The 15,948-nt window shown below is 41.3% G+C and overlaps 1 protein-coding gene across 1 annotated transcript; it reads left to right on the top strand.

Annotated features, from left to right (window-relative positions):
- The first annotated feature begins 14,526 nt into the window (after positions 1–14,526).
- LOC147447992 (glutathione S-transferase F10-like) lies at positions 14,527–15,721 on the top strand. The gene is made up of 3 exons (XM_086523886.1): positions 14,527–14,764; positions 14,846–14,894; positions 15,102–15,721. The coding sequence occupies exons 1-3, from the start codon at positions 14,615–14,617 to the stop codon at positions 15,551–15,553; spliced, it is 651 nt and encodes a 216-aa protein (XP_086380012.1). The 5' UTR covers positions 14,527–14,614; the 3' UTR covers positions 15,554–15,721.
- The last annotated feature ends 227 nt before the right edge of the window (positions 15,722–15,948 follow it).

The raw sequence follows: 15,948 nt of genomic DNA on the forward strand, positions 1-15,948 counted from the left end.
TCACCGTGTTTAGGCAAGTCATGTTGTATACCAGTACGGGCAAGGTCTGCGGCATGTAAGGCAAACATTATTCAGCATGACAGACTCGTTGTTTTTCGTTTACAAAACTATTCAATAAAAGCATGCAAGGCATGCTCACATTGAACCTAGCCACAATATGGCAATGCAAGTTGATGCGAGTACTTTAGAGGGTATGTATGCTGTGAAATTTTCTTTTCCATGCTTGTGTAATTTCAACACTTAAGGCACAAGCAAGGCTTACGAGCATTACCAAAAGCATGATATTTTTGTTTTTCCGAACACACGGTGAGCAACAACCACTAACAGTCAAGCAAGGCTAGAGTGAGCAATGTTCTCATTTAAAAGCAATGCTTCTTTCCATGCATGGCAAAGGTCAGGGCATGGTAGTGCTTGAGCATCTCATGGAGATCAACACGGCTTGCTACTAGCCTTGATGAAGGAGGCACAGGTACCTCGGCAAGACCGACCATTACCTAAAATTTGACAAGATCGATTATTTGTCAATGCTCGACAAGGTTGACTTTCTTTTGCTATAACATTGTAAATTGGCAAGAGTATCTGTTAACTATGAGCACTAGAACTCCAAGAGTACTTATGTGAAGCAAGGCTTCCCTTTGGGCATTTAGCATAGCGGTTTCCAAAGTTTGGAAAAGACAAGGTAGTAGTAAGAATTGGACTGAATCAAATCTTGCTAGCTAATTCATCTAATATCCTTGAGCCTTTTTTGATGGGCCATCCCTTTACCATGACCTTGTTTGAGACACAAATATGTTCATAAGACTTAGAATGTGCCCATGGGGTAAAAAGCCCCCTAACTGGGAAAGACTAGTACTTCACTAATCAACTATGGAACATCCATGTGCCATTCATCAATTGTGGTTGTGGCTTCATGGGGGAAGCAAGCAAGGATGGGAATGTCTTGTGGTTTGACCATGCACTCTTGCTAATGATCCATAAAGTTCAATCTTTCTTCCTGGCTGACCTTTGAGGAAGCCCTCAAAGCCCTCTTGATCGGTGTTATGTACTAAGAAAGGCTGAAGGTCTATGTCAAGCATGCAACCCTCTTTCACCAACCACCACCCAACTCACTAGGTGGAGAATAAAAAATGTTCTTGTCCAAGGCCATGCTCCCAAATGGACATGAGAGTAGAGGAGGCAAAAGAGCTTGGGTGGAAACAAAAAATAGGGAAGAGGAAAGGCCGAAAACTAGAACCCAAGGTATTTGACCCAGCCCCCTACACCTCCATCTTGGACACCTATTGCATCGCCACATCGGAATCATCTGGCGGTTACTCTACACTCAACAGGAATCCCTTAACTCCTAGAAAAACAAGGACAAAGTGGTTGTTAGGGGCTTTTATCCATGCGTGTAACAAAAAAAGTCTTTTTTTTTTCTCTCCACATTATGATCCAAATTCAGCAAAATCTTAACGAACTTAGGATGTGGTGAATTTAGCGGATAGAATTTTCAAAATAGCCCTTTTACTTGATTCAAGAGATTTCTAGGGAAACCACATTATGTGTGATTAACTTGTATGTTACATTCCATAGTTCTTCACATGCTGTGTGAAGACATATAAAGGGTTGAATGGGTATGTGGTTTAATCCCTTATGTAGTACTTTTTTGGTGTATGGATTGAAGTTGTCTATCTTATAGGCCACTATGTGTTTAACTTCTAGAGAGAAACCCATCATACCTTGCTTCATAGACATACATGTTCCAAATCATGACTAAATACAAACTTGGCATTGCATAACCTGAATTTAATAGATCCCAAAACAATCCATCCAAAACAGATATCATCTCGCTTACATGCATTGTGGCATTCTAGGCAATACAAAAAAAGGCTAAGGCACTTTCTTATAGAGCTGACATCCAAAAAGGCATTTGGAATTTCACATGATACATATGGGGGCTTTCTACAGGCAGCTTTGATTAATTGATTCTCTTCCAACCTCATCTTTGACCACCACTTCTTGCATTCAAAAATATAAAAGATTCTTAGCTAACTAGGTGCCTCTCGGGGTATATGCAAACCTATTTCTAGAAGTGTTGGGTTTTCAAGCCCATTAGCCGTGGAAACACTCTCTTATAACATGAATATACAATTAGTGATATCCCCTCTTTTAAGTTGAGTGTGCATGGCAAGTCTCCTTATATATATGTAAGGTTGTTTTTTAACAAAGTTAATACAAGCATAGAGCATTCTACTTTTCTATTGTGTCGAGCTCTCTCCTCTCTCTTGTTCTTCTCTTCTGCACGCTCAGCAACAAACATGGTAGCTCTCCATTGGTACCCTCCGTAGCTACACGCCCAAGAAGTGGTATTAGAGTACCAGGTGCTCCTTGGTGTTACATCTTGAAATGATGCCATAAATCTATACATCGGTGCGGTGGCATCTGCAACCACAGAGGTACAAGTTAGCACTTTTCAAAATGTTGCCAGGCTTGGTTGTCTTCTTGGCAAGGTTCTCCTTCAAACTGCCTCTCAAAATGTTGCTAAATCAGTTGACTTGGCTCTTGTGCTTCTCAAATGCTGTAGTGGAGAAACCCTATGAGAGCGCAACATATCAAAAGGCATTGAAGGCTCGTGGGAAATTTTTCAAGCATATCAAAATGCTACAGCTAGTAGGCGAGCAATTGGTGGACATGTCAAAATGTCCTCAGCAACAAAGTTTTGTTACTAACATCTCAAAAAGCAAGCAATATAGGAGCACTTCTAAGGAAGTCTTTGCAGCATCGCAAATAGCTACAAATTTCAAACCAACTAAAAGCAGGCATAGCTCTTGCTTATGCAATTGATCATGAATTTATACAAGTGCTCAACAATAGTGTTTGTCATCAAGGTTATTTGTAGATTCAAATATGGCATCAAATTTGACAAATCCAACGAATTTAATGGTTTTGGTTTTTCTTACTTGGCGAAGGAGAGCAAAAGGGCGACTCCAAAATCAAAGCGACATAAAGAAAGTCAATGATGAATCTTGCGATGGTTTGCTTTGCGCACTCGGTAAATTAACAAAATTCCAAAAGTATTTTTTCCTGTTCAATGTCATAGGTTTAGTTTGGTTTTGTCTCTTCTCAACATCATTGGCAAAAGCCTTATTTTAGCTTATCAATTATCAATTATTGCCATGACAAATTTGTACGGGTTATAGACACTGCCACACACAAATAGTAAGACCTCCCAAAAACATATGTTCTCAACTTATTGTCCCACTTTTCATCAAGTATTGGGTAAACCAGAACCCAAGGTTTGAAAGTAAACCAAAAACTCCATTAGTTGGTAGCTTAACAGTAGCACCAGGTTATGGGTGTACCAAAACCCTTGGTTGTGAGAGAACCTAAAACTAATGGTTGACGAGTACACCAAAAACTCGAGGTATCATGAGAGTGGTCTATCTAGTTTGAGATTGAGGGGGGGATCATAGGTTGAGAAAGTGGAAATGGAAAAGGTGCCATATTTTTCAACAATAGGCAATCTTATGTACGCCATGGTATCCACAAGACTAGACATTGCATTCACTGGGAGTGGTGAGAAAATTTATGGAAAATCTTGGCAAGAAGCACTGGAAAGCAGAGAAGCACCTTCTGATATACCTTAAGGATACTTCAAGCAAGTGCTTATGCTTTGGGAACAATGATGCTCCATAGTGGGCTACAAGTATGCGAATTAGGTGGATAGACAAAGATCCACATCTGGCTATGTATTCCTATTTTTTGGAGTAGCCGTGTCAAGGAGATCATGTCTATAGTTTTACACTTTGTCTACCACCACATAGGTAGATTATGTTGTAGTTTTTGGTGCTAGCAAGGAAGCTGTAAGGTTAGCTCATGTAGTGGGAGACCTTGACATTTATCAGACTCCAATGTTCCATTGTGATAGTTAGAATGCTAAATATTGCGTTAGCAATAGAACCTTGTGCTTCACTCCAAGTCAAAACACATAGAGGTGATATGAGACATCTTGGGGCTAGCAAGTGCATTGACATTGTCAAGGTTCATGTAGATGACAACCTTGCAGATGCTCTCACAAAGAGCTTAGCCTCAAAGTGGTTTCCACATTGCATTTAGATAATGGATGTAGGCTAAAGCCACTAGAATGCTTCATGATTGTATAGGTTCTACATACATAGGCCACTTGGGCCATATTGGCCTTCAAGTGGGAGATTCTTGGGGCTCAAGCCAAATGACCGATGAACGCTCACAACTAACCTAACCCATCTAACTTGTTCTCTAATACATAATAGAATAAGAGGCAATGAGGCATTCTTATCCTCACTCCACGCTCCACCAAACTCTATGCTCCTTCTTCTCCCCTTCCTCACATGCACGTTGTCGAGGAAAAATAAGTGTGGTTAGTGAACCGGGATCAACATCAGGTTGCCTGCTGTGGAACTGGTGAGAGAAATGAAAAATTTTTGGAGATACAAGCCACACTTTTAAAACTCAACTTTTTAATACTATCAACTGAAATTTTGGCTCGACTAGAATTGAACTACAATAAAAAGCCAAGGAATCTAATAATCTGCTTAAACACGAGCAATAAGCACAAGAAATGGTGCCCTTTATCAACAGAGCACGAGAAAAACTGTATCTCGCCTTGCCCTTCCTTTGATGTAGCACTACCCGCTTCTTTGACTTCCCTTGCCCCTTCGTATTCAAGCTTCACTTTGTTGCCAAAAAGACCTACCAAGCTCTCCATCAACCAACTATTTGACGCTTTATTTTGGGGCAAGAACGATAGCCATGTCCTTTCTCTCCACACTTAAATAATTTATGATTTATGCGAAAATCCCCTAGCTCTATAGGAGAGAGTTTATTTTTACCTTTATAGACTCCCTTCTCATTGATCTTATTGTTATGGTTGTTGTTGTTGTTGTTGGAATTGCCTTGGGAAGAACTTTGCACATTGTTCTTCCCCTTTGAATCATTTCGATCTTTGTTTTCCATGGGCTTGGGACTCCTCTTAACCCCTTGTTGGAAATTAATACGAGAAGAAACCGTAGTGTGGTGGATGACTTTGGTAATAGAATCAGGACGTTGTGAGGTGACATACTCGGCCATTTCTTTGGGTAATCACACACAAAGTTGTTGCTTTCGCTCGACAAAGTCTATCTTTTGACATACTGTATATTTGGGATGTAAATCCTAAAACTTGTCCACATATTTGTGGATAGACTCGTTGGAGATTAGCTTCAAACTCTACCATTCAGTGAGCACTTTATCTTTGGCGTCGCTTGGAAGGAATTGCTTCATGATGGAAACTCGTAGAGTTTTCCATGTTTTTGGAGCTTCGCCATTGCCATGAAGGCTAGCCCACCATTGAAAAGAATTTTTTTGAAAGTGCATAGCTACATGACGTAGCTTGGAGGATTCAGTGAAGCCCTCGTCTCCAAAGGCCACATCAAATTGCTAGATGAAGTCCAATACTTTGTTAGTAGCACCAAAGGCGCCATCATAGGTGAGAAAAAGATATGCTCTTTCCTCCCTCCTTGAACTTCTTAATCTTGTGGGACCTTTTCCAAGCAGGATAGGATTTGTGATGTCCTCTCCTCTTGTATTCTCTATAGGAGAATAGCCGTTGCTTTCATTGGAAGAGGAGGAAGTGATGAAGAAGGAGAAGAGGGTGACCTCTTTCTCGCATTTTTCTTCCTTTGTTTTCTCTCTTCCCTTTTGGAATGACGAGGATAAGGACTATAGGATGATATTTTCCTCTTGGGAGGAATTGGGGGTCGTCGAGACCGCCATCTTTGTGGAGCCACATCTTCAGAGGAATTAGGAGATTCACTTCTTTCTCGCTCACTGGATTCCTTGTCTTCTCTTATAGGAGAGAGTCTTGTTTTGAAATCCTCAACAAGATGCTTCCTAAACTCTCTCTATTCTTGGAGAGGTAGGGAAATTGCATAACATTAGGGAAAATTTGGACTGTCAAAGGGGCCATATAAGGAGGTTTGACTTTGCCTCTCTTGTCCAAAGTGGGCAACCCGGTGAAGTACATAAACGCTTTGTCAAAACCTTATCAACCAACATATCATTGGGAAAGATCTTAAAAATTAGATTCTAAATCCCCAAACTTTGACAAGTTTGGAGTTGATTTGTAAAAGTTATGGCCTCCCCACTGAAGCTGAAATGTGGGGAGAGATTCTATTTATGAGATGAAGTTGTCACATCAAAAAATGGAATCTTCTAGAATATAAGGAATTTCATGGCATGCTATATATCAATGGATAGATCTCAATTGTACATTCTAAATCCAAAAAGATCCGACAAGTTTTGATTTAATTTGTAAAATTTTTACCTTGCGCCTCTTTTGGACAAGAGAGAGAAAGTCAAAAAAGTCCAAATTTTCCCAAATGGCACGAAGGTGTTGGGTTACTTCGGCTTGCAAGGCAGGGTTGCCCATAGCTTGTTGCAACCTAGTAACAAGATAGTTCACAAATATTGAGGCATCATTAGTAGCACCTTCAATTGCAAAATCAAAGTTGTCAATATTCATTCTACTCTCTTTATTATTGCAACCATGCTAACTAAACTTATGTATATGATGCTTTGTGTTTTGGTATCCTAAAAAAACCTTAGTTGCTACTCTTCTTTACCTTTAAAAATTAGTTCTCAAGCAGACACACTCGTAGTTTAGAGACTGTTGATTGCAAAGAGTAGTGGAGAGGGTCTAACATTGCTTGGTTGATTATGGTTTCTGTTGATCTTGCTAATAGCTTAATAATGGTTAAGCCAAAGGCAAGCCCAAAAAGACTTCATTATTAACCCTATAGTTCCCAATGGTGTACCTCAAACTAAGTCCTTTTCAACCAAGTTAATAGATCCATGTCCCACTTACCCTATTGCAATGAACATGTCCAACCTTTCATGACAACTTAAGGACCTCTCTTCTTTAAGTAAGAAAAGAGAAACCAATAGCTCTGATACCAATGTAACAGAATTGAACTTTGAACATTGATAATAACAGAATTTAGAGAAATGTAGTGAGAATTTTTACAAAAATACTTTGATAAAATAGAGAGAGAAATTGATTAGAGGTAGCAACATAACCATTATACTTGTTTAGCTTGGCATGAACAATACTTTGCAAGAGAGAGAATTAGAGAACTTGACAACAGTCGAGGACTAGATTTATGTGGAGCCAATCCCCCCTCAAAAAGGCTTTGTATTATAGCTTCCCCCATAAAGAGAGACTTGGTACAATACAAGCTTTGTGTTCCTTGAGACTTTGATGGTGCAAGAAAGATAGAGAGCTGCATGCACCACAATTATTCCCGTAACCTAACCTAATGAAAACATTAACTTGTCCCGGCGTCAGTCCCAAGACCTCAAACACCTTCAAAGGTGCAGAGAGCTAGCAGGGAATGAGGGTAGAGAAGAGGAAGAAGAAGTATTATATGATAAAGAAGTAGTCTCCTCACATATAATCACTCTTAGAGCATAGCTTAGCATAGTGATAATAAAGATGGAGTGATTGATAAGCATTGCTTTGAGCATAACTCTTGGTTGGATTTGCATTCCATAGCCAAGGGTGTTGGTGTAGGCTCTCCACTTCTCAAGCTTAGAGAAGGAGATGACTTATGTGCACAACACACAATGGGTGTGTGTGTGTGTGTGTTGCTTGTGTAGTATATGAGGGAGAGAGAGGATTCTATTTTGCTACTTTTCTCTTGCTAGAAGTGTTAAGTATGGAGCCTAATTTACCCCTTGTAATTTTTTGTATTAAAAGCGCACATTTCTAAGGCCCCCATTATGAGGAGAAGCCGTCGTGCGTGAAGAAAAATCACTCGCCGGAAACCAAAATTTTCATGCCGGAATATTATAGCCGGAAAGTGATCGAAAAATGGCCGGTCATTTGGCTGGTTGGTCGGTGGCCAAATTCAAAGGCCACCGGTCTTCTCAAGGGCGGCCACACATGGGCGGATTGTAGAGTCCATTTGGATTTTTCTACACAAGGACTGGTACACACGGTTGCCTCTCATGAGAGAGGGAAACCCTTTTGGCCAGTAAAAGGAGGCCATTTCTACACACATTTTGAAGTGTGAAGTTGATGCAACAAGGTGGGTGTGGGGTGATGAGAGTGAAGCAAGGCGAGAGCTCTATTAAGGGTATAATCCTTTTGTAACCTACTTGTTTTAAGTACTAAAGCCATTGAGTGGCTTCTTCCACGTGGATGTAGCCCACATTGGGTGAACCATGTATATATCATGTGTGCTCTCTCTCTCTCTCTCTCTATATATATATATATAATCTCTTGTGTGTGAAAATTTGTCTCTCTCTAGTAAGTAAGCTACTCAAATATCTATTTAGCTACGCCCTATTTCCTAACAACAAGCCTATTGGCTCAAGCCTTGGAATAGCCAATGAATGGCTCTAGTCATAACAAGCAAGGGGTGTAGCATTTGGACAAGTGTCCTCCTTTCTCCTTTTGAGAGAAAGATCTTAATTATTTAATTGAATCTAAATTCTCATTAGACCTCCCTATAGGTCATCCAATAGGATTCAAGCACATTATGAGGGAAATATTGCTAGGGTCTTGACATGTGTTCTTTATGCCTCTTGAGTCTTGGGCTTGCTTTGAGTGTGTGTGAGTGTTCTCGCTCATGCCCCTACCTTTAGGGCTCATCTTTGACTTGAACACCTCAAGCACCTTGGTCATCAAGCAGGGTAATCACCTTAGTCATCAAGCATGACGAGCACCTCAAGCACCTTAGTGATCAAGCACCTCAAGCACCTTAGTCATTAAACATGAAAAGCACCTCAAGCTTGGGCCGGGTTCCCACCTCAAGCTCAGTCCTAGCTTGCCTAAGGTCCTTGGTCTAAGGACTTTTAACACTAAAATTTGGAGGTATTTAATGAAGCTAACCCGAAGGCCTTTTAAGCTCCATTAGTTGGCATTGCTCTTTGCTAGACCACCTCCCATTTGGACCCATTGCCTTTGGTGCTGAGATAAATCTAAAAGAACATGTCTCTATTCTAACTCTTGTTCCCGTTTATTCTCACACATTAAATGATCAGTTTAATATGAGAAAATCATTTGGGTTAGTTAGATATTAGATTTTATGACACCTTCAAAGCATGTTTGTGAAGGCTATATTTTGCGTAAGATGCAACGCTTAAAGTTTCCAAAGTATGGTTCAGTACGGGCTATATGTAGATTGCAACTTGTGCATAGTGATGTTTGTGGGCCTATGCAAACTCCGTCCTTAGGTAATTACCTATACTTTGTGACTTTCATTGATGGTATGCATGGGTGTATCCGCTTAAAGATAAGCCGGAAGTGTTTATGTGCTTCAAGCAAATTTTGGCTATGATTGAAAATGTCTCTAAATGTATTATGAGCACCCTCCGTTCACATAGAGGGAGGGAGTATATGCCTCATGAATTTAATGAATTTTTGGCTAATCATGGGATGAAATCCCAATGTACAATGCCGTATACACCTCAAAAAAATGGGGTTGGTGAAAGGAAAAACAGGTCGCTTATGAAGATGGCACGATGTATGGTCAAGAGTCAAGCTTTGCCACATTCGTTTTGGCTTGAGACCATCATGTGTGCTCCTTATGTACTTAACATGTGTCCTATAAAAGATTTGCAGTCTGTGACTCCTTATGAATCGTGTCATGATAAAAATCCATTATTGAGCACATGCACGTTTTTGATTGTCTAGCTTATGCTTTGGTGCCACAAATGCAACACAAAAAATTGGACAATAAGACTGTTAAACGAAAAGGTTACAGGTTATACCATCTGCCAAAAAAATGTATCTTGGTTTCACAAAATGTTGTGTTTGTGGAAGATTTCATTCAACCTTTGTTGTCATGTACTAGAGACAATAATGTAAGCTCACAGTCCACACTTATGACAAATTTTGCCTCTTTTTAATGGTGGAAACTTGGAAATAAATTCCAATGAGGCAAATGTACAGCCTATGGGGGTTTCAAAAACTGCTACAAATCAGCCTATTTACTGATGTAGATTACATGATGTACTTGATGTGGAAAGGGTTGTGAATGAGGAAGCTAGAGGTATGCGAAAATGATTGGTCCATACTTTGCATGACACTAAACTGGATGCACCTATGTCTAGTCGTACTCGTTCAGGTTCTCACCATGCATCTTATGTTCTAGATTGTTTTGCTTTGGTTGTTTCTAGTTTATGTGATGTGGAGAAACCTCTTTGTTTTGATGAGGCCCATAATTCAAAAAGTTGGATGGCTACCATGCAATCAGAATATGATGAACTTGTAAAAAATGACACATGGAATTTATGTGATTTTCCTCCTAGAAAAAAGGCCACTAGTACTAGAAGTGGGTTTACAAGTTGAAACAAAAACCAGATGGTGAGATTGATTGCTATAAGGCTCAATTTGTTGCAAAAGGTTATGCACAGTAGAAAGACATAGATTATGAAGAAAATTTTGCTCCCACTTGTAGTATGACTATTGTTCATTTTCTATGTACATTGGTAGCTCATTTTGGATGGAATATACATCCATCATACATTGTTACTGCTTTCTTGAATGGTGATATATTTTAGGAAGTTTATATAATGTAGCCTCATGGTTTTGTCAAGAAAGGACAAGAAGATAAAGTGCGGAAATGTAACAAAGCTTTGTATGGGTTGAAGCAGTCTCCTCATGCTTGGTATGAGAAAGATGACACTCATTTGGCTAAACGAGGCTTTCATAGTAGTCCAATTGCAAGCACTTTGTATGTCAAGTGTGAGGGTGATGTATTTCTCATTGTTGTTCTATATGTGGATGATTTGCTGATTATTGGCCCGAATGAGACACATATTGCTGAATTAAGGCTGATTTGAATGCTAATTTCAAGGTGAAAGACTTGAGGCTTTTGCATCATTACTTGGGCATACAATTTAAGTAGTGTGATGGTGGTATTGCCTTGTGTCAAACACGCTACATAGAGACACTGCTATGTAAGTTTGGACTTGAGGATTGCAAACCTATTGCTACTCCCATAGAAACAGGTTTGAAATTAAGCCTTCATGATGCTGCTGATCTTGCTAAAGTCACTCTATATTGTTGGATGCATTATTTATGTATGCAATATGAGGCCCGATATTTAGTTGCAGTCTTAGAAGTCAGCAAATTCATGCATAGCCTAGGGTCTAAGCATTGGTAGGCTATCAAGAAGATTTTCGCTACTTTAGTGGCACTTTACATCTTGATCTTGCAAAAGTCACTCTATATTGTTGGATGCATTGTTTATGTATGCAATACGAGGCCCGATATTTAGTTTGCAGTCTTAGAAGTCAGCAAATTCATGCATAGCCTAGGGTCTAAGCATTGGTAGGCTATCAAGAGGATTTTTCGCTACTTGAGTGGCACTTTACATCTTGGATTGTTTTATCCCAAGGGGGGATCCTTGCTATCAGATTTACATGCTTTTTTGGACTCAAATTGTGCTAGTTATGACACAAGAGTGTCCACAAGTGGTTTTTGTTTCATGCTTGGCAGTTTATGCATATCATGGGTGAGGAAGAAGCAACCTACTGTAGCCACTTTCAGTTGTGAAGCTTAGTACAAGGCAATCTTCATAGCTACGATTGAGTGTGTATAACTCAAATGCCAATTGGTTGATTTGTTTGTTGGATAGGACACTACCAACATCATCTACACTGACAGTGAAAGCGCATTGAAAGTTGCAAGGAATTTCATGCTCGCAAAAAGCACATTGAGGTGCACTATGAGTTTGTTAGAGAGTGGTTCTCAGTAGGAGAGATTAGCTTGGCTTATGTGCCAACACAAGACAACCTTGTAGATCTGTTCACAAAGGCATTACCCCATGAGAAGTTCGAAGCTTTCCACAAAGCTTTGGGCTTACTGCCCTTTGTGAATTGATCCTATCCTCAGGGCATGGCATTCCCCTATACACTATGTGCCAACCCTTGTTCACCGCATCACTCACATGGGGGATTTGTTACCATATATATGTGGTATTGATGTGTGGGAACACACTTAGAATACTAGGGGCATTTTTCTTTCACTAGAAGGTTTTTCCTCCGTGCATTATATATACGCCATCATTATAGGGCTAAATTATCTTTCCATTGTGCACTAAGAAATACACTCTTTGTTTTGTTCCTTGAGCTTCTTCGTCTTCTCCAAGCTGTGTGTGTTTTCCTACAACCCTATTTCCAACAAGGACAAAGGGCTGAGGGGATGCAAAAGCCTTACGAGGGAGGCCCGAAAGCCTCGTCTTTGACGATGCAGCAATCTCTCTACCCCCCTTATTTCTTGCAACCCAAGTGTGATCCATCTGCTTGTCCCTAGTGTGGGGGAAAAAATCAGTGGACTGTGGCTTGCTTGACCCAACGTCATGGTGTGCAGGTGCAGAATGCTTGCTTGCTACTATGGCAATCCCTGGTCATCTGCTCCTCGGAGTGCCTTGGTAGAAAACTTGTGTAGGGGTTTGGCTCCCCTCAAAAAGCCTAGTACATTGGTTTGGTGATGTGGGCTCGGTTGTCATCTTCTGTTTCCTTTGCCTTGGAAGCTGTGGACATGGTCTCGTTTGGTGGTGGCAGGGGAGCCCATGGTGGCACCCGCACCCTGCTTGGGTCTTCTTCCATGGTGAGAGTCACGAACTCCCCCATCCATATGCGATGATATGTTCCCTTCTAGCTCTAGTTGTACTCGTACTTAGTTTATGTATGGCTCAGTTCTCGTTATGGTCTATGTTAGATGTCTTTGGTAGTGTTGGTTGGTATATTATGGGTTTTTTTGGATGGATGAATGCTGTTGTGATGGGGTGGCTTCCCTATTAGCCATATGACTATTCTTTTGGTCTCCATGGCTCATGTTGAGCGTGGAGCTGCTGTAAGCTTTTCTTTTGGTTGGCAATATATTTTCACTCTCTCCTTTTTTTTTGTGTGCAAAACTCACAATTGTGAGTGGCTAGTATTAAGAACATCAGAAATATACACCAACCTCGAGCTTAGACCGAGCCTTGAGGGTCAAAGGATTACAAGTTTTCTGCTTGCCACAGAAACCACAACTACTCCTAGGATTTACTTATTACAAGATGCCATCATGATATGTGTTATTCTAGACCAGTCCTCTGAGGCTTGCTTGCCTCCGATCCTGTGGATCGTCACTCTGCTCTCTTGTATGATTTCACAAAAGCTCGCCACAGTCAGATCCCCCTCAAAACACCCGCATGTTCCTTGCTTGCCAAATATTGTGAAAGAAGTAGTACCTGATTATTTGAGTGCAGACAAGCAGAGCAGGACTTCCCAATCTGTTACTACTAAAGAAAAAATCAGTCTTGAAGAACTTAATTTTCCATGTCCTTTGAATCCACTTGCATATTTCCCAGCCATGCCACTGATTGCCTGACATCCCATGAAAAGGTGGGCTAGGTCTTCACTAGCTATTTTGCACCCCGAGCACCGATCGGACCCGATTCCTCTTTCTTGTATCTTTACGTCCGTCGAGAGAGCACCCCACATCACTTTCCACAAAAATATCTTCATATACTGAGGCCACCTTGTCTTCCAGATGTTCTCCATGACTCCCTCCCACCATTCTTCCGTTAGTGCCTCTTCCATAATTTGTTGAGGGGCCTACATCATTTAGCCTCGTGCGTTAATGCATGGTAAATGCCTTTAGAATGTGGTTTTCAAAAGAGGCTACTCCCGGGCCATATCCAAGCGTCCATTCAAAGTTGGATTCACAAATTGGCATCACCACTTTCTCAAGCTCTTTCATCACCCTGTAGACTAGTAATATCTCAAATCCATTCAGTTGAAATTGGATGGCTAAAGAGTCAGCAGTTTTCCAGCACTTCCTGTTGCCATCCCAGAATTGCTCTAGTCGAGTGAGCCCCTTATTATTCACCTTTTTGGCCATTTCTATCCAAAAGGGGCTTTGCGACGGCCCCAAAATTCTAGAAAGCCAAGGGGACTAGTGCAAAATGGAGTTCTTAAACTATCTGGTTGCTTCCCCCCATTCCAAAACCTCAGCTGCTCTTTTGCACTTCCTCATTAGCTCCCCTGAGATTCCACCAGATCTAAGATAAGACCGCTTCGGGGCGAGAAGTTTGTCGTGGATCACAACCCCCTTCCACTTTCCCCCTTTCGGTCCCACTTTTACTCTCTCCTTCAAAAGAGTATTGCGAAAAAAGGAAGAATTGTAGTAAGATCAAGAAGCAAAACCTATTTTCTTTGGAGTTAAAACTTTTGAGAGGAATTGAGCCCCTCCTTTGTTTGTGTTTGTGTTAGTGTCTGTGTCTTTGTGATGTGGCCTACAAGGAGGTGGGTTAGGAGATATTTTCCATGGAAACCAAACACTCGTAATCCAAACAAATGAAGGTTTAAGAGTCGTGGTGTGTTTACGTAAGGCAAACGTGGTACGTGACGCATGCAAAGAAAATGAGGTCCAAGACATCGTGGCGTGGGCTTTGGACGTGGGAAGCTTCTTTCACGATTATAATTTATACGGGCATCTTCCAGGCGGTATATAAATCTTCGTTTGCATTCGACACTCTGTCAAGCTTTCTTGCTTTAGCCGCTGCCTGCTCAAATATAAACCACCCCACCTACACACACACACACCCACACACCCACACACATGGCTCCCTTGAAGATCCATGGAATTGCCATGTCTACCTGCACAGGCCGCGTGATGGCCACCGCGTTTGAGAAGGACGCCCCCTTCGAGCTGCAGCCTGTAGATCTCTTCTCGGGCGCCCACAAGAAGCCCGACTTCCTGGCCTTGCAGGTATACTCTCTCTCTCTCTCTCTCTCTCTCTCTCTCTCTCTTTTTCGACAGTGGGGCTCATCATTTGTCCGGTCAATGCAGCCTTTTGGGGTCATCCCCGTGCTGCAGGATGAGAACTTGACCATCTTTGGTAAGCCTCTCTCTCTCTCTCTCTCTCTCTCTCTCTCTCTCTCTCACACACACACACACACACACACACACACACACACACACACACACACACACACACACACACACACATCAGGTCTTGAGTTCAAAACTCGTCGAGTAGATCTATGAGCTCTCTCTCTCTCTCTCTCTCTCTCTCTCATTTTCACGTTGAAGTCATGCATTGCAGAGTCGCGCGCCATTGCAAGATACATAGCAAACAAATATGAGGGGCAAGGCACTCCCTTGTATGGAGAGACCCTGCAAGACAAGGCAAAGGTGGATCAATGGCTAGAGGTAGAGTCGCAAAACTACAACCCACCCATCTCCACAATTGTGGGTCAGCTCGTTTTTAGGCCCATGCGAGGCGAACCCACCGAGGAGTCGGTCGTCAGCGACAACATTGCAAAGCTCGAGAAGGTGCTCGACATCTACGAAGAACACCTTGCCAAAAATGAGTATTTGGCAGGAGACTTTTTTAGCTTGGCAGATCTTTCCCATTTGCCTTACACCCACTATCTTATCAATTTGGCCAAGAAAGGGGACGTTATCACCTCTCGCAAGCATGTGAATGCTTGGTGGGAAAAGATTTCATCTCGCCCCTCTTGGCAAGAAGTCATTCAACTTGCATCCAAGAAGTAGTGAGCTCTTTAAAACCAGCTAGCTTATGGATCTATCCACTTTCTTCGACCGTCCTTCGAACCACTCACATGGTTTCCGCTCTGTTAGCCATGAGCCATAAGAATACCATTTCCAAAAAGGCTCTTTGTAGAAGGTTTTCTCTCTCAATATCTCATACTTTGTGTGCTGCGAATTGTGTTCAATCTCTTTCACCTCCCCATTTAGCCCAATAAAACAATGTATCTCAATCATATTCATGAGTCAAACAATCTACAACATTTTTGTGTCTCACTCTAGTATTTGGATCATTAGCAAAGTTTTTACTCTTCTATCCAATCTTTCTAATCATGGATTCATATCATTTGATTAGATCACCATGATTTCAATGACAAGTTAGCTACTCTACTATAATTGAA

Source organism: Adiantum capillus-veneris, chromosome 11 (genome assembly GCF_014529385.1).
Source record: "Adiantum capillus-veneris isolate H3 chromosome 11, ASM1452938v2, whole genome shotgun sequence".
NCBI classification, from domain to species: domain Eukaryota; kingdom Viridiplantae; phylum Streptophyta; class Polypodiopsida; order Polypodiales; family Pteridaceae; genus Adiantum; species Adiantum capillus-veneris.